The 22,360-nt window shown below is 36.4% G+C and overlaps 1 protein-coding gene across 3 annotated transcripts in view; it reads right to left on the bottom strand.

Annotated features, from left to right (window-relative positions):
* RSPO3 (R-spondin 3) overlaps positions 1 to 22,360 on the bottom strand; it is an 88,372-nt gene that overhangs the window by 31,673 nt on the left and 34,339 nt on the right. For all 3 annotated transcript variants that reach the window (XM_040474571.1, XM_040474569.1, XM_040474570.1), the window contains exons 3-4: positions 21,571 to 21,717; positions 15,827 to 16,024 (exon numbers count right to left, since the gene is read on the bottom strand). In XM_040474571.1, the coding sequence (XP_040330505.1) occupies positions 15,827 to 16,024; positions 21,571 to 21,717 (345 nt within the window). The remainder of the gene's footprint in view (positions 1 to 15,826; positions 16,025 to 21,570; positions 21,718 to 22,360) is intronic.

The raw sequence follows: 22,360 nt of genomic DNA, 5'->3' as shown, positions 1-22,360 counted from the left end.
TAACAGTGCACAAAGGTTCCAATTTCTCCAGATCTCACTAACAACAAGCACTTGTATTTTTTATCTATTTTATATATGGGGATGTGCATACGATTTCAATAAAGCAGAGGGTTCTGTCACTACAACCCATCTGAAAACTACTTTTCTAATCCAATCTTCTCATCTTGCAAGCATCTATAAATAGCCCAGCAATCTATTACCAGGAGCAAAACAAGACTTGGTAAAACACGCATCAAAAAGGCCACTCTTCTCCCTATGAGATATCTATTACATGCCTCTTCATTACTTTTTTATTTGGTTCCTTTTAGTGACCCTTCCCAGACTACATTTCCAGGGAGGATTCAGCTTAACACTCAAATGTACTTTACAGAATATCTGGCCCTAATTCACTTCAGGCAATGAGAAAAAACTTACTGAGAAAGACCTAACTAATTGAGGGGAGACTCTCTTTCCATTGTAGGAACTAAGGATAGTTCAAGTAGATGGATTATTTTGCTGTTTAAAAATAGAGCTGATAAGAAGTGATTCAAAAAAGGAGAAAGCACGTGAAGTTAGTGCACATTATTAAATATCTGTATAGTTCCACAAATTGAATTACTAACATCAACACAGTTGTTAGTGGAAGTAATAATACAACAGAAAATATTGTGTCGGTAAAGCAGAATGATATAGTGAAAAGTGCAATGTACTGGGATTCTCATTCCCTTTCTGTCATTACCAGCCTTGTGACAAAGCCACTTGGGCAAAGTTACTTAATCTCTTTAGGTCTTAGTGTCATTTATTGCCAAAAAAGGATGAACCATTTATCTCTAAGGTGTCTTTTGACTTTCTTATTCTGATGTTTCACATGGTACTACTATTATACAAGAGGAGTAAGATTAGTCCTAACACACACATCTTTTTAATTACACCACTAGAGGCAAAAGTGAGTTTATGAGGGACATGGGGCAAGATAGCTTATATGTATGTATACACGAATATATTACACTAGTAGTGTATCCAGTACTGTCTAATACACAAATGCTGCCCAACAAATGTTTATTGAATAAACACTCACACATTTAAGATTACAGTATCTAACAAATTTTTTAAAAAATCAGCAACCTAGAAGAAAAAGTTGTCATTATTTAAAAGATAAGAAAACACACTATAGTCAAATAAGTAACAGAGTAAGAGAAATATTTGCTATATACATGACAAAAGGTTGATATCCCTATTATACAAAGAGTTCCCACAAATGATTCAGAAATCACTCAACAGAAACATGGCCAAAACATGTAAATAGGTGTTCTGTAGAAATGCAAATAACTAATAACCATGTGAGTAGCCTTATTCTTAGTCAGAAAAATGCCTATAATAAACAATAGGATATCATTGTTAATCCATCAGATTGGCAAGAGTTTAAAGGACTAACATCATCCAGTTCTGGCAAGGATAATAAAAATAAGCATGTCTGATATACTGCAAATGTGAACTGTTAAAACCTTTTTGAAAAAAATAATCTGGGGGAGTAAAATTTAAATTTATATTTAAAATGTGCACATCTTCTGATTTATCCATCCAATGTCTGGGACTCCATTTTATATGAGAGCTCACAATTATGAAGTGCTTATCATGTGCCAGATACAAGTCTCAGAGTTTTATACACACTCATTAGCTCCTCGCTATAACTTTGAGATATGGTCACTGTTATCATCCCAATTTTTCAGATGAGGAAAATGGGGTATACAAAGGCTCAATAATTAAAGTTATAGAGTTAGTTAAAAACACAACTGAAATTTGAAAATAGGTACTCTGGTTTCAGAACCTGTGTTTTATTTTGTTTATATATTAATTTTTTTAAAGTTTATTTGTTTTTGAGAGAGAGAGTTGGCTGAGAGAGAGGAAGAGGGAGAATCCCAAGCAGGCTCCACACTGGTGGGGTGAAGCCCAATGTGGGGCTTGAACCCATGAACCGTGAGATCATGACCTAAGGTGACATCAGATGCTTAACCAACTGAGCCACCCAGGTGCCCCTCAGCCTGTATTTTAAATACTATGATAATCTCACCCCTTCTACCTTTGATCGAAAGTGAGTGCACAAGTTCACTGAGATTATAGAGATTTTAATTATGGTAATAAAAGTAAAAGGGAATAAAATTTACTATCCATTACACCATTATGGTACATTGGTATATATGTCATTATTGTATCTTATACATAATGTAGAATGTATACCGTTATTGATATTAAAAAACAAATGCTTTTGTGAAAACTAAACAAAAACCCTTAAAATAAACAGCAAATCCAGAGTGGAACTGAGATGGTTTTGCCTTTCTAGCTATTTTAGTACTTTTTGACTTCACCAAGCTGACATTGCAAATATTCAACATATTTTGAAGACTGTGAACATGAAAAGAACGATTCCACAAGGAGACAATTCTTGGAAAATTGAGGAAGGCTGCAGGGATGGGAGGAAAGGATGATAAGGCAGGAGCGGAGGCATTAAGGGCATCAAACATGGTCAGAAGCCAAAGGGCTGAGGCAGAGAAATTAAATAGAAAAACTCCCTTTTCCTACATAATTCAAAGCAAAATGACAAATTGAACAAGTGTAAATCCACCAGAGGTTTGCCCATGAAATACTTTAGTAAACTGTGTTTTAGCTATTTAAATAAACCAAATTTGAAAGAAAACAAATCCCTTTATGATTTTGGTGTTGGTTGGATATGATATACATCACATCAGATGTTTATAGTATGTATTTATTATTCTGAGGGGTACTTCACTATCATATGTACATATTCCATAGATAATTAGCTATCAAAATGGCATTATGCTAATTACATTATGGAAAACTAGGTTATTATTTCTGTCAATTAGGATAATAAGATTGCAATTAATTAGATATTAACTGTTGATCTTAAATATGCATATACTGTATGTCTAATTTTTGAAATTAGCAATTATTCATATTTCCCAAGTGTGTGATTAGTTATGTTTATATTCCTTAAAATGTGGTATTATTCTAAATATCAGTGAGAAATAAGTAGCATTATACTTCTAGACATTAAATTTTATGTAATGCAAAAATAAAAATAATATCTTATTTAGAAATGTACATGTCTTGCATGAAGATATTAAATGTAACTGGACTCTGTTCAGAAACTCTTTCTTAAATCTGATCCTTTGCACAAATAAGAAAAGCAGGCTTTTTCAGTAGAAACAACAAATAAACAAAACAACCCTTTACAAGGCATATTTCTCAATTACGGCCGTCTCGGCTCACAGAGGCTAGAGTTATGACCGAGTGTTGTATACACAGTATAAACACAAGAGTTCAGTAATTAGGTTTGAGTTAATTTTAAAGTTCCAGTGACCTGGTGCATAATCAAGCAAAAGGTCATTACCCACACTGGTACATTTCACACAGAACACTCAGCAGCTAGAATTGGACACGTCTTCACTTTAGCTTGCACAAATCAATCCCAGAAACCACTTGTAGGAGTTGTGGATTCTTTTTCTATTCATTTCAGGGCCACTTTACTCATATAAAAACGTTTCCAGCAAACCAGAGAAATCAGAAAACAAATTAGTTAAGTTAAATTATTATTAGTATTATGCTGGACATGCCTCTCTAGTCTAAAACAGAGAGAGTAGAACTTAGGTTACTCTTCCTCACTTAAATTTTTTTCTTCATGAATAATATTGGACAAGGATTACCCTACAGAAGTGTATAAACCTCTCAATTTTAACATTTTGAATTTCTTTTTTTGAAGGAGGTAATTTGTAACATTTTGTCAGCCAAGCATCCTTATATCTATGTAGAACTACCACTCAGAATAGCCCACGTGTCCCTTGGCTTCAAGGTGGGCATGCAACCAATTGGCAGACCAATCATAAGACTCTAGTTCCCCTGCCAGTGATTGGTTCAAAGGGACAGACATGTGACCCAAGCAGGGTCACGTTGAGTCCTTTAATGAGAATGGATGAATAAATACTAGAAGGGAGAGCACACTATCCTTTTGGATTGAGAACAACATGGATATAGAATTAGGGCTGCCCAGAGTCAGCTTTTCTCTTGAATAGAGAGAGGTTCTGCAGCAGAAGAGAGCAATGCCAATTAACAAAGAGAAACAGAAGCAGGATGAATTGAAATGATGAGAAAGAGCAAATGATATTGTTTGAGCCCTTAGAGCAAACTGTGCCTAAGCCAGTAGCTTTCTTATTGCTTAAGTTAATTTGAAATCTGTCATTTTTAACTAAAATGTTGGATTTTTTACATTTTTAACTAAAACTTTGGCTCAGGTCATGATCTCACAGTTCATGGGTTTGGGCCCTGCATTGAGCTCTGTGCTGACAGTTCAGAGACTGTAGCCTGTTTCAGATTTTGTGTCTCCCTCTCTCTCTGCTCCTCCCCTGCTTGCATTCTCTCTCTCTCTCTCTCTCTCAAAAACAAACAAAAATTTAAAAAAGAAAGAAAAAGAAAGAAAGAAAGAAAGAAAGAAAGAAAGAAAGAAAGAAGAGAAAGAAAGAAGGAAAGAGCAATCAATAGACAGAGAAGGGAGCAGAAACATAGTGGATTAAGAGGTTTTGATGACTTTACAATTCACACTCATTTTGTACATGTTAATAATAATAGCCCACTGGTGCCAGACACTTTATGCTTGGATTTGTCCATCATTAAAAATTATACCTCATTCTATTTGGGGTCTGGTTTGACAGCAATGTATAAAAATTACACTGTTTGAGTGGTGCATTTCCATTCATGATGCTAAAAATGATATAGTTTTAATGTAAACAAGGTTGAGAATGTTTCTGTTTCAATGATGTCACAGAATTTAATTGTAATCTGGTTGTATTTGCCTGGTCACACCTATTGGGAGGCCCGACTCCTTTCTTCCAGGCTACAACAATCTACAAAGTTAGCCTATAATGCTTCCATGATGAAGTTGCTGAAGTAGATAAAAAGAGGACAAGATAATGATCTATGGAAAGAATAATTCTTTTGTGCCTTCAAATGTGGGGTGTCTTCTCTGCCAAAGAGGTTTCAGCAACACCAGCACTTTCAAGGAGTGACTGTGTTAGGGAGGTGGGAAGGAGGACAGAAGCATGAAAGGGGGAAGTGTCTTTTTGCTGGAGAAATGTTTACTTTGTAATTAGCAAAGGACAAGAAAGCTCTTTTGGAAACTGTACTTGGGGGTCCAGAATTTAAATTTATGCTGATGCTCTCCGAGTCTCTCTCTAGGGAACCCTCCTAATTGGCAGGGATCTCAGTTGGCTAGAACAGGCTGCAAATGAAGCCAAGGTCTTGGGGTCATTTCTCCAAAGGGCCCGTTAACTCAGCTCTGTTCCATAGCCACAAGCTGTATCTTTAACCCTGCTTAGCTGTCTTACAAACACAGATTAGCACATCAACGTGGTGGTCACAGAAGAAATACATATATTCGCCTTGAGACCAAAACAAAAGTAGTCAAAGATATTTCATTTTTGCCAGCATAAACGAAATGTCTGTGACTGTGTTAGCAAACTCCAGTCAAGACTACAGCTGCTGATGGAGGAAACTGCAAAGATGAAAACTTAACACAGTTCTATGCTAGGAGTGAGGTGATCAAGGCAATCACTACCTTGTGGAATGGCATAAATCATGATGCCAACATCTAGAATAAGATATCCATGATGGCAGGGACTTTTGCCTTTCTTGTTCAGTACTATATCCTCAGCCTGGCACATAGCCAGTGTTTTTTTTAATAAATATTTGTTGAATATGAGGGTATCTTGGCCTGGATTTTTATTTATTCTTCCTATTCCTCTCATTACATACAAATTGGAAAGAAAAATGGAAATAGTCTCCTATACAACATCTCCTGTATTAACTATTGAGTGTGTTTTTACAAAAGAAGAAACAGTACCTTAGAAAGTATAAAAAAAAAAAGTTGAATGAATGGTCAATCACACTCATCTAACTGCAACCAAGAGAAAGACCTCGTGGCAGATGGCAAAAATGGTTACAGCTCTCCACCCAATCTTGTATACGCAAGCCACCTTGAAAAGTAATTTTGCAGCCTCTCCCACCAACAGGTGAAATCTATTTCTTCAACTCTTAAATCAGGACTGACCTTATGACTAGCTTGATAGGCCGACAGCATATGGTGAAAGTGAAATCACGCTAGTTCCGAGCCTAGCCTCAAAAGGAACTCCTCATACTCTCCCTCATGGAACCCTATAGAACCCCTTCTCCATCTTATTGATGATAGAAACCAAGCACAATTTCCTGAGTTCTGTAGCCAGCCAACCATGTGAGGGAGCCCAGCCAGAAGTGCATAGTGAGTCTAGGCCTGCATTGCCCACTCACATTTATTGTTAAATAAATGGTTGTTGTTTTAAGCCTCTGCATTTTGTGGTGGTTAGGCAGCAAAAGTAACTGAAACCCTCATGCACAGGCAAGATCATTTGCTTGCTTAGGGACTGAAGAATGCTTTTGTATAGTACAGCTACTACTCTATTCTGACTAGCGTGTGCCATGTTACACACACTAATGGGTTGAAAAGCATTAGTTATTTATAAACATCACAAAAAAGACGTATCAGAAAATACAGGCATTTACAAGGATAATTTATCATAAATACTTTTTTAGAATAGGGATGCTAAGGTATATGCCAACAAAGCAGAGAAGCCTAAAAATGATTCTATCACCATAGCAAGGAAGGGACTGCACAGATCATGCTAACACTTGAGTATGTCCTACCATAAGTATGTTCACCTGACTCTGACCACTGTGGATAATGTGACAAATATCCTGGATAGCCAGAAAAATGGAATGAAACTTGGCATCCATTATAAAGAGATTATAACTTCTGGTTGAATGATAAAAACGGTATAGTGCCTAGGATTGCAAGGCATGAAATAAAAAGCTTCTCATTTCCTACAGAGCTTTTCCTTTAACACTGAGAAGTTTAAGAGCATACAATAGGATTAAAAAATATGTTAGAGGTTGGGGTGCCTGGGTGGCTCAGCTGGTTAAGTGGCTGACTTCAGCTCAGCTCATGATCTTGCAGTTCATGAGTTTGGGTGTCAGGCTCTGTGGTGACAGCTCAGAGCCTGGCGCCTGCTTTAGATTCTGTGCCTCCCTCTCTCTCTGCCCCTCCCCCAGATGTCTCTGTCTCTGTCTCAAAAATAAATAAAAAGTTAAAAAAAATGTGTTAGAGGCAAGAAACCTAGTAACTGTCATTTCATTTTTTTCAACACCTTTCTAGGTTCCCTGTTTTATAGAAGGGAGTAAACTATACATAGTTTACTCTGTTTTATAGAAGGGAGTAAACTACACATAGAAAGGATTGTGGCATGGTTTTCAACCCACAAAACTGGGCAGCAGAGAATGATTGCAAAGATCCTGCCATTGTAATATCAATACCAGGAGAAACAGTGAAAAAGGTTGTGGCCTGTCACAGCAGCTGTAACTTTCTTTTATCTGTGTGGGTAATGAATTAATGAATTATGACATGTATCCATTGAGTTTGCAAGCTAATTTGATGCTTCAAGGATTCAATGGGATGCTGGTGATTAAGAAAAGGAATAAAAGTTGAGTAATATAGCTAAGGAGAAAAAATAATAATCAGATTAAAATAAGGAAAGAGGCCTTGAGTGACCATGACTGAAAAGTATCTGAAGATGAACTGTGAATTTATGGGATCTTTAGAGATGAGTAGTGCCTAAATCCTTCAAAAAAAGTAGAACACCTGTACTATTTTTAAAAGCCTAATATTTAAATTAGGTTGAGGTATATATAAACTGTAATCTTTCAATCTATAACAACCACACTCTAGGTCTGGTTTTAGTACTTACAAAATTCAGAGGATAAAATTTTGAAGTATTAGGTTGAACCATCTGAAACTGCTAATATTTGGCCATTTATGACCTACAAAGTGACAATTTCACATGACTCCACCTAATAGGGAGAAGAGTGTTAAAAGACAAGAGATGGGTATAGCTGTATGATTAGTTTTGGTGAAGACAAAGGTAAGTGGTGATTAAACAACTGTCAGGCTTCTCCAGTGAGGACATTAAATGAAAAAAATTGGCTTAACTTTTGAGAGGAGGTACATACATTTATACCAAGAACCACTTCTCTGAGAGTGAAGAGTGTTTACTTCAATCGACTACCTTTCTTGCAAGTTTTAAATATACCTGAATATTTTTGTGCTGGAATATTTTAAATCAAACAATACTAATTTTTTTTTTCAACGTTTATTTATTTTTGGGATAGAGAGAGACAGAGCATGAACGGGGGAGGGGCAGAGAGAGAGGGAGACACAGAATCGGAAACAGGCTCCAGGCTCTGAGCCATCAGCCCAGAGCCCGACACGGGGCCTGAACTCACGGACCGCAAGATCGTGACCTGGCTGAAGTCGGATGCTCAACCGACTGCGCCACCCAGGCACCCCACTAATTTTTAATAAAATTGATTGTTGCCTTTATATTGGGAAATGAAATTTCCCCTCTGTCCCACTATCTTGTCCTTCTCACCAAAGAGTCACACCATATGAGGTTTTTCATTGATGGTAGCTGGTCTGCCACAGAATTTGAACAAACAATATGTATCAGTAGGGACTGGACAGGCCCCGAGAAGGGATAACAAACAGAGATTGTTAGGTTTATTTCAAGGTTTATCATCCTTGTATGATTAGCAGATAATTTTTGTGGTGTGCAGCTGTCCTCTGTATTGTAGTAGAACAACATCCCTGGCCTCTACCTGCTAGATGCCTGTAGAGTTTCCCTCCAAGTTGTGATATCAGAAATGTCTCCTGGGGAGCAAAATCATGTGTGGTTGAGAATCACCACCTCTAATGCTGTTATCATTTCTGCTCTGTATTTTCCTGAATATTTTCTGACCTATCTCAAAGGGCTAGTCTATTAATTAGGTGTAGAGAAAGAGCAGAAAACTCCCATCCTTCGGTGCTAACACAGGATGAGTGTGTAGGCCAGCTGGTTGTCCTCCATGAGGTGAAGGTGGGGAGAGGACATCATCCAAATACTCTAGCCAACTGGCACACTACAAATTTGAGCTAATGAATGCATCTAGTTGAGTTCTGATGAATCGTTCTGGGAATCTTTGCTAAATGTCTTGTTTTGAATTTGAATGCATATTTAATACAAATTCTTCCTGCAGAAAACTCAACTATACTGGAATAGTTGTTATAAACACTTTAAGAAGTAACCTAAAAGACAGAGAAGCAAGCCTAGGAACAAAGCAGACTCATTTTTTATTTGCTTGATTTTTAAAAATTGACTTTGCTGTCATTTTAAATACCATGCTCATGATAAAACATAATGCATATTTATAATACTGGTATTTGAAGAAATGGTTAATTACAATTATGGATTAGCATGTAACATTTTTCCTTTATGTGAAACCAAGATGACTTTTACAACTTTGCTTTTAATTTGGAGAAGGCACATAAGGCGACATATAATATATTCAAATAATGCAATAATTCCCTACACTTATTTAATCCCTGGGAATGACTCTGGACACTTTACTTACAAGACTACCTCATTTTATTGCACATTGCTGTATTGCGTTTCACTGATATGGCATTTTGCTTGTTTGTTTATTTGTTTTTGGTTTTGTTTTTTTACAAATTGAAGTTTAGTTGCAATCCTTCACTCAGCTAGTCTATTGGCACCAACAGCATTTGCTACTTTGTGTCTCTGTATCATATTTACCCCTGCAATATTTCAAACTTTTAAATTATTTTTGTGTTTGTTATGGTGATCTGTGCTCAGTGATCTTTGATGTTACTATTGTAATTGTTTTGGGGTACCACAAACTGCACCCTCACAAGACAGAGAACCTAATTGATAAATGTGTGTGTTCTGACTGTTCCACTGACTGGTTCTTCCCCCATCTCTCTCTCTTCTTGGGTCTCCTTATACCCTGAGATGCAACAGTACTGAAATTAGGCCAATTAATAACCTATGATAGCCTCTAACTGTTCAGGTGATAGGAAGAGTCCCACATCTCTCATGTGAAACCAAAAGCCAGATATGGTTAAGCTTAGTGAGGAAGACATTTTAAAAGCTGAGATACACTGAAAGCTAGGCTTCTTGTGCTAGTTAGCCAAGTTTTGAATGAAAAGGAAAAGTTCTTTAAGCAAATTAAACGTACTGCTCCACTGGATATATGAATAATAAGAAAGCAACATAGCCTTATTGCTGGTATAGAGAAAGTTTTATTAGTCTGGATAGGAGATCAAACTAGCCATAACATTCCCTTAAGCCAAAGCCTAATCCAGAGCAAGGCCCTAATTCTCTTCAATTCTATGAAGGCTGAGAGATATGAAGAAGCTGTAGAAGAAAAGTTTGAAGCTACCACAGGTTAGTTAGTTCATGAGGTTTAAGGAAAGAAGCCGTCTCCATAACAGGAAAGTGTAAGGTGAAGTAGCAAGTGCTGATGTAGAAGCTGCAGCAAGTTCTCCAGAAGATCTAGCTACGATCGTTAATGAAGATGGCTACACTAAATGGCTGATTTGCAATGCAGACTAACCAGCCTTCTATTGGAAGACGAAGGCATAGGGTTTTCATAGTTAGAGATGAGAAGTGAAGCCTGAAAATGTGACTGAATTGTTGCAGTCTCATGATAAAACTTGATTGGATGAGGAATTGCTTTTAATGGATAAGCAAAGAAAGTGGTTTCTTGAGATGGAATCTACTTCCAGTGAAGATGTTGTGAACATGGTTGAAAGGACAGCAGAGGATTTAGATTATTACATAAACTTACTTGATAAAACAGCAACAGGGTTTGAGAGAACTGACTCCAATTTTGAACGAATTCTACTGTGGTAAAATGCTATCAAGCTACAGAGAGATCATTTGTGAAAGGAAGAGTCAATTGATGTGGCAAACTTCATTGTTGTCTTATTTTAAGAAATTGCCACATCCACTCCATCCTCAGCAACCACCACCCTAATCAGTCAGCCGTCATCAACATTGAAGAAAGACCCACCACTAGCAAAAGGATTACAACTCACTCATGATGATTGTTAGCACTTTTTAGCAATTAAGAATTTTAAAATTAAGGTATGTACATTATTTTTTCAGATATAATGCTATTGCACACTTACTAGTCTATAGCATAGTGTGAACATAACTTTTATATGTACTGGGAAACAAAAAAATTAATTTGACCCATTTTGTTGTAATCTTTGCTTTATTATGGAGGTCTGGAACCAAACCCACGTGATCTCTGAGTTATGCCTATATTTTCATTTTTTTAATAGTTTCTTTTCTCTTTCTGCTAGGAAGGATGCTATTTCTTCTTGAATCAAGAAAGTACACCCTCCCCCATTTCTTCCATGACTCTGTTCTTCTTTCTCCTTTCTATCCCAAGATTATGTGCTACATATAAGTAATTAGTATCTTCTTCATACAATTAAATTTCTTTAATTCTTGTGAATTTCGTTAAAGCCCAATATCTATAGGAAATTCTCTTTAGTTAAAGAAATGTAAAAAATGAATGAGAACATGTTTAGTGATCCTCCTTCCTCTGACCTCTCAATGCCCCTACACACACAGTATCATCCCCTTATCTAAGATGATGATGAACAGTATATCAAAAATTCATAAATGTAAGTTGACAACTGTTGAACATACATTTCCTCCTTGTTTACTTCCATTTCAATACATGGTTTTAATGCTCATGTGAAACTAGTCTATACATTAGCCTTTATACTCTCTTAAAATATATTTTATATAGCTGACATTTCAGATATATAATTTCATTGAGATAGGCTCAAGCTAGACAATATTGCAATGGTAATAACTTCTTATTTAAGTTGGGAATGGAGGGAGAAGTTAAGACTGATTAAAAGGCAATATGTCAGGTAAGGGAAATAATCTTAGAAGAGGCAAACATCAGATAAAAATTTAGGGGGCTACAAAAATTACATTTATATCCGTAGATTCATTTCTTAGAACTAAGTATGAGAAGAATGTTAGTAAAAAGAGTGTATGTGTGTAAGATTTTGCAACCAATTTTTTCAACGTATATTAAAATACATCTCACAACTTGAAGAATTCACTGTTACTAAAAACTACTTCCTTCAATTCAGCTTCTTCTTTGCGTACATTTTGAAAAGTCATTTCTGGATCTTATCATTCTTCCCCAGAGACCTTGCCTTTGGCAATTACAACACAGCAGAAAAAAATCCTGAACACATGCTCCATACCTTTTCCAAATATGAGTTATCTACCTCTGTCTATTGTGAACCTCTTAGACAGGGAGTTTAAGTTTAAATTCAAGATTTTCAGGCTAAATTTCATTTTATTTTATTTTAGTTTAGTTTACTTTAGTTTTTTTTATATTTTATTTTTTAAAATTTACATCCAAATTAGCATATGGTACAACAATGATTTCAGGAGTAGATTCCTTTGTGACCCTTACCCATTTAGGATAATTTTTTTTTTCAACGTTTATTTATTTTTGGGACAGAGAGAGACAGAGCATGAAGGGGGGAGGAGCAGAGAGAGAGGGAGACACAGAATCGGAAACAGGCTCCAGGCTCTGGGCCATCAGCCCAGAGCCTGATGAGGGGCTCGAACTCACGGACCGCGAGATCGTGACCTGGTTGATGTCGGACACTTAACCGACTGCGCCACCCAGGCACCCCATGGATAAATTTTATTTTAAAAGCCTTATCTTTTAGTTTACTCATCTAGAAATGCTGAAACCATGAACATAAAAGATCTTATTTATGAGTCTATAAGCCAATGGTAGGAGAAGTCAAATCTTTTTCACTTTATTGTAATTGTCTTCTTATAGCTTCATAAGTATTTATAATATATATCTCAGAATTTAAATGAGAAGACTCTGGGTAACATTATTATTTTGATATGATATTTGATATAGTGGCATGTCCAGATTCATAATTACATTGCTATTTGATTTCTTCATGTTCAAATAGAATGTTTGTTAAATTATCATTAAGAGAAGCTAAGAAAACTATTAAGTTAGGGAAGTAAGAAATGAAGGGAGAAGTGGTATCCTTCCTATCTTAAATTTATGAGCCACTAGGGAAAACATTTTTGAGACATATATAAAGATGAATAGAGATTAAATGAAAGTAGAACTAAATTTGAAATTTAATTATAAATGTGATCCATATTTCCCACTTGGTAGTCTATGCATTATCAAATCTGAAAAAGAATAAAGCTCCTAAATTTTTCTAGTTGTATAAAGTTCTATTTGTAAATGTAACTTATCCTGCTCATAAAGGAGGAAAAAAGGACCAGAAAACTTAAAAAAAAAATGTTTATTTATTTATGTTGAGAGAGATAGTGGGTGTGAGTGAGGGAGAGGGCCAGAGAGAAGGAGAGAGAGAATCCCAAACAGGCTCTGCACTGTCAGCACAGAGTCAACATGGGGCTTGATCTCACCAACCATGGGATCATGACCCGAGCTAAAATCAGGAGTTGGACACTTCACTGACTGAGCCACTCAGGCACCCCAGGACCAGAAGAAACTTAAGCCAAGCTTATGCCATAGGTTATTTAAAACTTCTTGTGGCTTTATTTGTCTTACGTGTGGCTAGTTTTAAAAACTGACATTTTCGGGGCGCCTGGGTGGCGAAGTCGGTTAAGTGTCCGACTTCAGCCAGGTCACGATCTCGCGGTCCGTGAGTTCGAGCCCGGCGTCAGGCTCTGGGCTGATGGCTCAGAGCCTGGAGCCTGTTTCCGATTCTGTGTCTCCCTCTCTCTCTGCCCCTCCCCCGTTCATGCTCTGTCTCTCTCTGTCCCAAAAATAAATAAACGTTGAAAAAAAATGTTAAAAAAAAAACAAAACTGACATTTTCAATGTTTATATTTAAGTCAAGTGCCAGGAAAATATATTAGACCACATTCTCAAATAAAAGAATTATATCATAAATTAATTTTTCTATTGGATAAGGTTTTCTTTACTTCTATTTTAAAAGTCAAGTATACTGAATACTGATTAGTAATGTAGAATCTTTGTGAGAGTATAATGTGAGCAAGGACCACCTGTAAGTCATTAAATTCCAAGAAAATTTAACAAACATAAGTAAGTGTACAGCTATGGGAGTTTACCAACAAGTAGAGTGATGAAATATTTGATTTCCAAATCCAACTTTTAAAATTTAAGATGTTTTAAATTAATTGGTAACAAATGCCAGAAAGACCTAGCCAACTTTCATTCCTTAAACCTAATTTTAATCAAAATATCTTACACATTTACAAAAGCTTGAAGTTCCCTTTAAAATCATCCATGTCTTCAAAAATTTTATCACATTAATTACTTGATTACTAATAGCAACATCAGGCTGGATACATCGTGATAATGGCCAACTCTTTTGATATAGTGAAAGACATTTTGCAAAGTACCAGTGACCCAAGATCTTTCTTAAATTAGCAATGTTCAAGTTTGCACAACAACCTCCTCTCTGTTCCCACTGAATTTTGTTCACATATCTATAATCTCCCTTTTGTATATGATATTGCTATTATCTATTTAAACATCTCAACCCTCCACTGGACCCTGCATATACCTTCAGGATAGGTATACTACCCCATTCAGTTGTGAATTCCCAGGACTTAGTGGTGTGTCTGGCCACAGAGTAAAAATTCATTGAAACCATGTTGAATGAATGAATGAATGAATGAATGAATGAATGAATGAAATAAGCACAGGAAATCCAACTACAGAGGCAGCCAAAGTCCTTTCAAGCTGCAATTCACTGAGGATCATTTATTGGCTCAACAGAACTACCAATAGGTATATAAAGCTACATAATATCTTTGTAAGCAGTGGAGTCGAGGACATTAGTGAGAAAGACAAAAAAATTCTATTTTAAAGATAAACTGCAGATCTTCTAAGTGGAAGTTAACTACCCTAAAACATTATATTAAATGGTATATTTCTCCTTGGCAGTCATAAGACTTCAGAATAAGCTCTGACACAGAGTTATTTACGATTGATCTAATAAGTTCTGTAACTTAGTTTACAAAGTTAGTATAACATGAAAAAAAATCTGGGGATCGAACTTCATTAATGCTTATATTATATTTATAAAATGTGGCCTTGGTCATTTGTAAATGTAAAGTCAATATTAAAAACATATATTCATTTAAATGTTTAGGGATGACTGGGTGGCCCAGTCAGTTAAGTGTCCGACTCTTGATTTCAGCTCAGGTCATAATCTCATGGTTCATGAGTTTGAGCCCCATGTCGGATTCCATGCTGATGGTGTGGAGCCTGCTTGGGATTCTGTCTCTCCCTCTCTCTCTGCCCCTCCCCTACTTGCTCTCAATCTCTCTCTCAAAATAAATAAATAAACATTAAAAAAATATAAATGTTTAAAAAATACTAGGTAACCTTTAAAATACATTTAGCTAGAAAAGTTTACAACCGAATTGTACTACTTTGACGGTAGGCAATGAAAAAAGGAGTAAGTTGATGGCTGGAGTCTCTTCACTATGGTCTTGTACCAAATGATGTTAGAACTTGTGTTTATGAGGCTTCTCAAACATGTTCTAGGCACCAGGAAGGCGGATGATAGGAAAGATAATGACCCAAAACAAAAAGTCCTAAATATCTAATGCAGCCTCCTTCATCAATATTTAATTAACATACTTCTATAATTTTGATACAAGACTCCCATTTTTTAAAAAAATTGCATATCTATATTCTGTAATTTACAGAGAGCATATGCTTTGGTTGGTACACATTTTGGAGTTTTAGACATGACCAATAACACTGTTTCCTAAGAAATAAAGTGAAATTTGCATAAAATTATGAGGCTTCAAATAAGTACATTTTGTTAGTATGATAGTACCTCGTTCTCCCTTCTGACACTTCTTTCTTTGCACTGTACACTTTCTTGTCTCACTGGTGGGGGGACACAGGTTACCCTTTGCTGATGGATGCTGTGTTATTTCTCGGACCCGTGTTTCAGTCCCTCTTTTGAAGCCACATGTTTTTCCTTTCTTCATGCATGGACTCCAAGGACTCCATTCACTGGCCTCACAGTGCACTGAAACAGAACAGCAGAAACAAACTTGCTCAAATTCTGAGCAGAAATCCTGTAGAGCAAACTTGTGCAAGGTAACTTAAAGAAAATGAAAATAAAGAGAAAGACAGGAATAAAATGTTTTCACATTTGTAGTGCTCACAGTGCCAGGTAAACTCATTTTTGCATTAGGTTTACTTTTCACTCTAGATTTGCTAACCCAGGCACTAATCTAATTGCTCACAGTTGACCGATGCTTTACAATTTCTAGAGCACTGCTCTAATTTTTGATTGATCCTGACCATAACTTGATAGACTAGTCATTATTATGTGCTATCTTTAGTGTACTTCTTTAGTATGCAACAGAAGCACCTGGAGGGCTTGCTGAATGAACTAGATCCCACCCCTCGTGAGAATGTGCATTTCTAACAATACATGTGATGCTGATTTGCAGGTACCAAGAACACACTTTGAGAACTTCTGTGCTAGAAAATGGTTAAGCAAGAAATGCATCCAGGTCGTTGTCTACAATTCACTTCCTTTTCTGCTTCCTGTGCAGTTGAGTACTTAAATATTATTATTTAAATTTAAAAAAATTTTTTTAAATGTTTATTTTTGAAGGAGAGATAGAGAGAGCAGGGGAGGGGCAGAGAGAGAGAGAGAGAGGGAGGGAGGGAGATAAAGAATCCAAAAAGGGCTCTAGGCTCTGAGCTGTCAACGCAAGGCCTGATGTGGGGCTCAAACTTATGAACTTGAATCATGACCTGAGCCAAAGTCATACACTTAACCGACTGAGCCCCCCCAGGTGCCCGTAAATATTATCATTCATTAATGGGTGTTCTTCAGGCATAGCAGCATGTATGTAAGTGGATTCTGGATCAACTTCAGTTGATAAGCTGCTTCTGGAATTAACTTGAAGGAGTGATTCCTAAGCTGAACAGATGTAATTTCTATAAAGCTTCTTTTGTAGATTTTTTCCCTTTTCTGTATATTAATACCTTCTTTTCAATCATGGCTTTCCAAGGTCTTATAGCAGATTTCTGAACTTCTAATGAAAATAAATATCTGCAAGATGCTATCATTTTATTTATGTTCATACAACTTCTTAATTTACAATAACTGAAATAGCTTGCAGGAATAATTCTTTCGACGATACAAGATTCTCTTTCCACAAGTTTCCATTAACCTTTCTTGCTTCCTTCTGATGAAAAAAAATCCTTATTTTAGAGTGGAATGCTATCTTTTATGCAGCCTCAAAAAATATAACCTAAATGTTTTAGAAATTTAAATCCATTTGCCATACATTTTTTCCATGTTTTGTAGTTACCATCAGGTATCTGAATGTAACACAGAGTTAAATGAAAATGACTAGATAAGTTAATTTAAGTTTCTGTGAACGTAAAAAAATGAACTTTACTGAACCACTCCTATACTAGTTTCATGTTCAGTTATAACATGATTTGAATTAAAGACCAGAACAATGAAGTCACTTACTGATATCATAATCTTTTGCCAGTTAGGACGTATCTCCCATCCTGATATTAATGACACAAAAACAGTGGATCTTTAACAAAAAACAAATAAAAACACCTCTGAGAAAGGAAATGGAAAAATGAAAATCAAAGTTTGTGAGCTGTCACTTTGTCCAGTATTCATAAGAGGACTAAAAAAACAAAAACAAAAAGAAAAAACAAAAAAAAACCATGATGTGAAAATGACTAAGAACTTTGGGGCTTCTTCACAATTGTAAAAGTAGTCTAGGAAAATGGATACTTAGACTTCAGAAAATAAGATTTTTAAAATTACAATTATGAGTCCTTAGTCATATGATATAAATGGTTCTAAAAATTAAATTCTAATGCCAATATTAGAGAATTCCATTGAGGAAGAAAAAGAGGAAATATTTAAAATTGATGAGTTCAGATAGTAAAAAGCTCTAATAAGAAGGGATAGTTAAAAATCCTTGAGAAGAGGAGAACTTTTCCTAGAGAAATACTATAAAATGAACCTATAATGTTACTGTGTAAAAAAATATTTCTGGAAAATTGGAAACTTTGAAAAACATGTAAAGGCAACAAAAAGGATGATTTAAGTTATATTCAGGTCTGACCAACATAGAATTGGGGCATTATTTGGTTAAGAGGTAATTAAGAAAAAAACAAAATTACACCCTTTTTCTATTCTGTTTTCTGTATTAAGGACAATTTAACACTGGAAATATTAACACAGTTTTTTAAAGTTTATTTATTTATTTTGAGAGAGAGAGAGAGAGAGAAACAGGGCAAGTGGGAAGGGGCAGAGAGTGGGGGGAGAAAGCAAATCCCAAGCAGGATCCACACTGTCAGCACAGAGCCCAATGAGGGGCTCAAACCCACGAACTGTGAGATCATGACTGGAGGTGAAATTATGAGTAGGGTGCTTAACCAACTGAGCCACCTGGGTGCCCCTGGAAATCTTTAACTATTCACTAATGAAACAAGGGTCTCAAAAAAGTAATTGGCTTCCTGTCCCCAGAAATGGTCATGCTGTGATAGATCTTCAGTCTACAAAGCTATAAAAGGAATTCTTGAATTGGAAGAAAAGCTGAACTGGATGTTCTACCAGTAAGGGCCTTAAGACAGCATTACTCATTTGCTCTCATTCTTGTTGACTAACTGAATGGCTACACTGAGAACATAGCAAGGGCATGTTCCTTGCTACTCACAGTTTAAAGCTGGATATCTCCCTCTGTGACTACTTGAATGAGGCCAACTCTCCCAGAGGAGTGATGAGGATGGCACAATGACAGTGCAGAAAGGAAGCAATATCTACAGCATAAAGTAGAAGAAATATATTCTCCTATAAAATTGGGTTCAGTGGACATTTATGCCTAATAAGACAGAAAACCATGAGGAGTGGATATTTTGAGGCAGAAGTCTTTCACCCTAGCTCTATGTCAGAGTGGTATTTTCTCTGTTATGACCTTTCCTGTTAGTAATAATCAGGATAAGAAACAAGTCACATAATGTAGATTTCAGGAAAGAGAGGGAGGGACACATTCTTCAAAATCTTTGGTGAACAACAGAGAGCTAGAGTCAAGGTACTAATAATAGCACTGACAATAACTCACACTGTGTCCTTGGAGTCATTACTTCAGCTCTCCGGGTCCTAGTTTCATATTTGCTAAAGGAATAGGCTTTAATGTCCTTTTGTGATAATCAAACAGGTCATCATTTTTCATGAAATCGTGGGGCAAGCCTCAGTCGTAGTCCACCTACTACTTGTTGGCTAGAGAGCACATGCTGGGAGACATCCCTTACAGCAAGCAACAAGAGCTGGCTCTCAACAAAACTTGTGGATTTGCACTGTGTCCTAGGTGATTTATACCTAACTGTTCAATGAGCCAGATTCGCTAAATGGCTTTTAGATTTCTAATCCCTATTCTAAAATATATAAATTTCTTAAATTTCATTGTTTTAAGAATATTTTTTGTCTAAATAGTAGTATGGATTACCAGTAAGCTTTACTAGCTAATCTAACAGTGCCAAGTGCTAAATGCTCTCTATGATAGAAAAGCATTAATACATTGAAGATAAATAGCCTTTCAAGGACTGAATACTACACTTTAAACAACTAAGAAAATCTAAACATGTGCCCCTTTTTCTGGTTAGAGAAATGGCACAGACTTTCTGCAACTCATCCTGATTTTCTGTCCTTGAATACTCCACAGAATTGTTTCCTATTTTTTCCACAGTTTGGAACTTATTACCTTTAGTCATCGGCCCTCAGGACTTAACAGAGATGAACTTGAAGTGCTTTCTCATGTACGTTTTACCCTATTTCTAACTAGGTTTTCTGTGTCTTTATTGACTAGAAGGAAAAAAAAGAAGACTCAACCAAAATGAGCCAAGAAATGTTGTTTTCCAGATGCTTTTGAAATTATCATTAAAATATCATCTATTTGTTTCATTCTCTTAGAAACTGTTTAAAAATGAGTGTTTTCTGTTTCAATTATTTCTGGACTTGAAATAGTTAAGTCACCACTTTCGAGTTATTGCTCCAGCACTTTCGATTCTAACGGGGGATCTATCTGTGGGGACCCCAGGGGAATCCTGGAGACTATCTTGTACTGAATCAGAAGGACATTTGTGTGCATATGCCAATATCAGTGCAGCATCAAAGGTTCTTGTAGCTCTTGCCCAGGGGATTTTGAGATTTAGTATGCTGTTTTCCCATTTGGTTGAGCATCTGTTCCCCAACTGTTCATCCAACTCGTCATTGTAGTAGCTGCACAACATTTAAAAGGGAGAAATAAAGCCTGACAGTGATCTGTTATTTAGACAAACAACTGGTCTGAGGGACCTCCCCTTCAAGAACTTCAGCCTGCATTTAATCAGACCCTATGACTATGTCCTTCTGTCAGTTTGAGTAAGTCCAAAATCCTCTCCTTGTTTCTGAATACCTGTGCAAGAAGGACATTTCAGTAAAGCAGGGTGAGAGAAAAAAAATGAGATTTTTAACTGTATCAGTTTTATTTCTGTAGGTGTTTGGCTCATCTACTGAGTACCAAAGGGCTATATCCAGAGAATGTTTCCTGCCTTTAAAAAACAACTTTGCTGGGATGCCTGGGTGGCTCAGTCAGTTAAGCATCTGACTTCAGCTCAGGTCATGATCTCATGGTCCATGGGTTCGAGCCCAGCTTCGGGCTCTGTGCTGACAGCTCAGAGCCTGGAGCCTGCTTTAGATTCTGTGTCTCCCTCTCTCTCTGCCCCTCCTCTGCTCTCTGTCTCTCTCTCTCTCAAAAAGTGAATAAACATTAAAAAAAAAAAAAAACTTTGCTCACTGGTTGACATTAGACCTAAGTGTTATGTGAAACTCATGTCCTAAAGTGAAAATTTAGGGGCGCCTGGGTGGCGTAGTCGGTTAAGCGTCCGACTTCAGCCAGGTCACGATCTCGCGGTCCGTGAGTTCGAGCCCCGCGTCAGGCTCTGGGCTGATGGCTCAGACCCTGGAGCCTGTTTCCGATTCTGTGTCTCCCTCTCTCTCTGCCCCTCGCCCGTTCATGCTCTGTCTCTCTCTGTCCCAAAAATAAATAAAAACGTTGGAAAAAAAAATTAAAAAAAATTTTTTTGAAAATTTAGTTTAAGACCAAATATATACACACATACATACATATATATATATATGTTCATATATTTATCTTTATCTTTATATATATATGTATGTGTGTGTATAACATATATGATATATACTTGCACAAAGTGTGTATATGGTAAATTACTCTAAATAAAAGTTCAGTAAATAATGACATGAAATAAATTTTTAATGATCAGACTATCCAAAACAGTTATTACACTCTCTAAGAAATAATGGAGCACCCGCGGGGTGATAAACTGTACTGTGATACATGCTGGCTAAGGCTGTGGGAGCACTGTTAAGATGGTATCTTTGTAAGGAAGGATGAAGAAAGCCTCTTGGAGATACCCCTTCAGGTTCTTGTGAAACAGAACTCTGAGCAGCACTTCCATGGAGACTGACATTATCATCTGAGGTGTTTATCCTCCCCTGTAAATCTTAGAAATCCTCCTCACCAATACTGACGCACTCCATGGTATGGTTGTTGGCTTCCAACCCTTCTGGGCAATTGTCAAGGCACTTTCCAAGGTGTAAGTAAAATCCATTTTTACACTTTGTGCAGAAATTTTTGTTGAAACAAGTATCACAGTCAGCTTTGCATTCTGAAAGAGAAAAAAAGAAAAGAAATATGCTTTCATTATCTTCACTTACTTATTGCTGGTCCAGGTCTGTATGCTTACAACACAGGCACATGTGACTTTTGTGTCAAAACAATTAGGATTCAAAATTATTTTTCTAAATTAAATTATGGATTCCTCCACAGTCATTTAGTTGATGAACATCAATCATTGATTTCAAAATTACTGTACTGAGAGTCCTACGAAAGAATTTTTGGCAATGTCTACTGCCAAGAATGTTTATAAGACCGAGTATCCATTTATATAAAATAACAGTAAAAAGTGTTTCATCAGAACTTTAATGAAATATACTAGATATTGCTTTAGTGCTATTTTAGAGGTCCATTCATTCATTCATTCATTCAAGAAGTATATGATTGACTACTATGTGCCTAGCACTATTCTAGATAGTGATTGACATCAGTGCAGCAAAGAGAGATAAGGAGTTCACAAAGCTTACATTTTAGGAGGGAAGACACAATAAACAATGACAATAGCTGACCCTTATATGGTGATTAGTAAGTCAGATATTGCTGCAAATATTTTACAATATTAAGTCACTTCAACTTTACAATAACCCAGTGAGGTAGCCCTGATTATAATTCCCATTTTACAGGGAATTATAGAA

Source organism: Herpailurus yagouaroundi, unplaced genomic scaffold, assembly GCF_014898765.1.
Source record: "Herpailurus yagouaroundi ecotype Mexico unplaced genomic scaffold, PumYag 139, whole genome shotgun sequence".
NCBI classification, from domain to species: Eukaryota; Metazoa; Chordata; class Mammalia; order Carnivora; family Felidae; genus Herpailurus; species Herpailurus yagouaroundi.
Note: the sequence above shows the minus strand (reverse complement) of the source record. Positions and strands in the feature narration are given on the sequence as shown.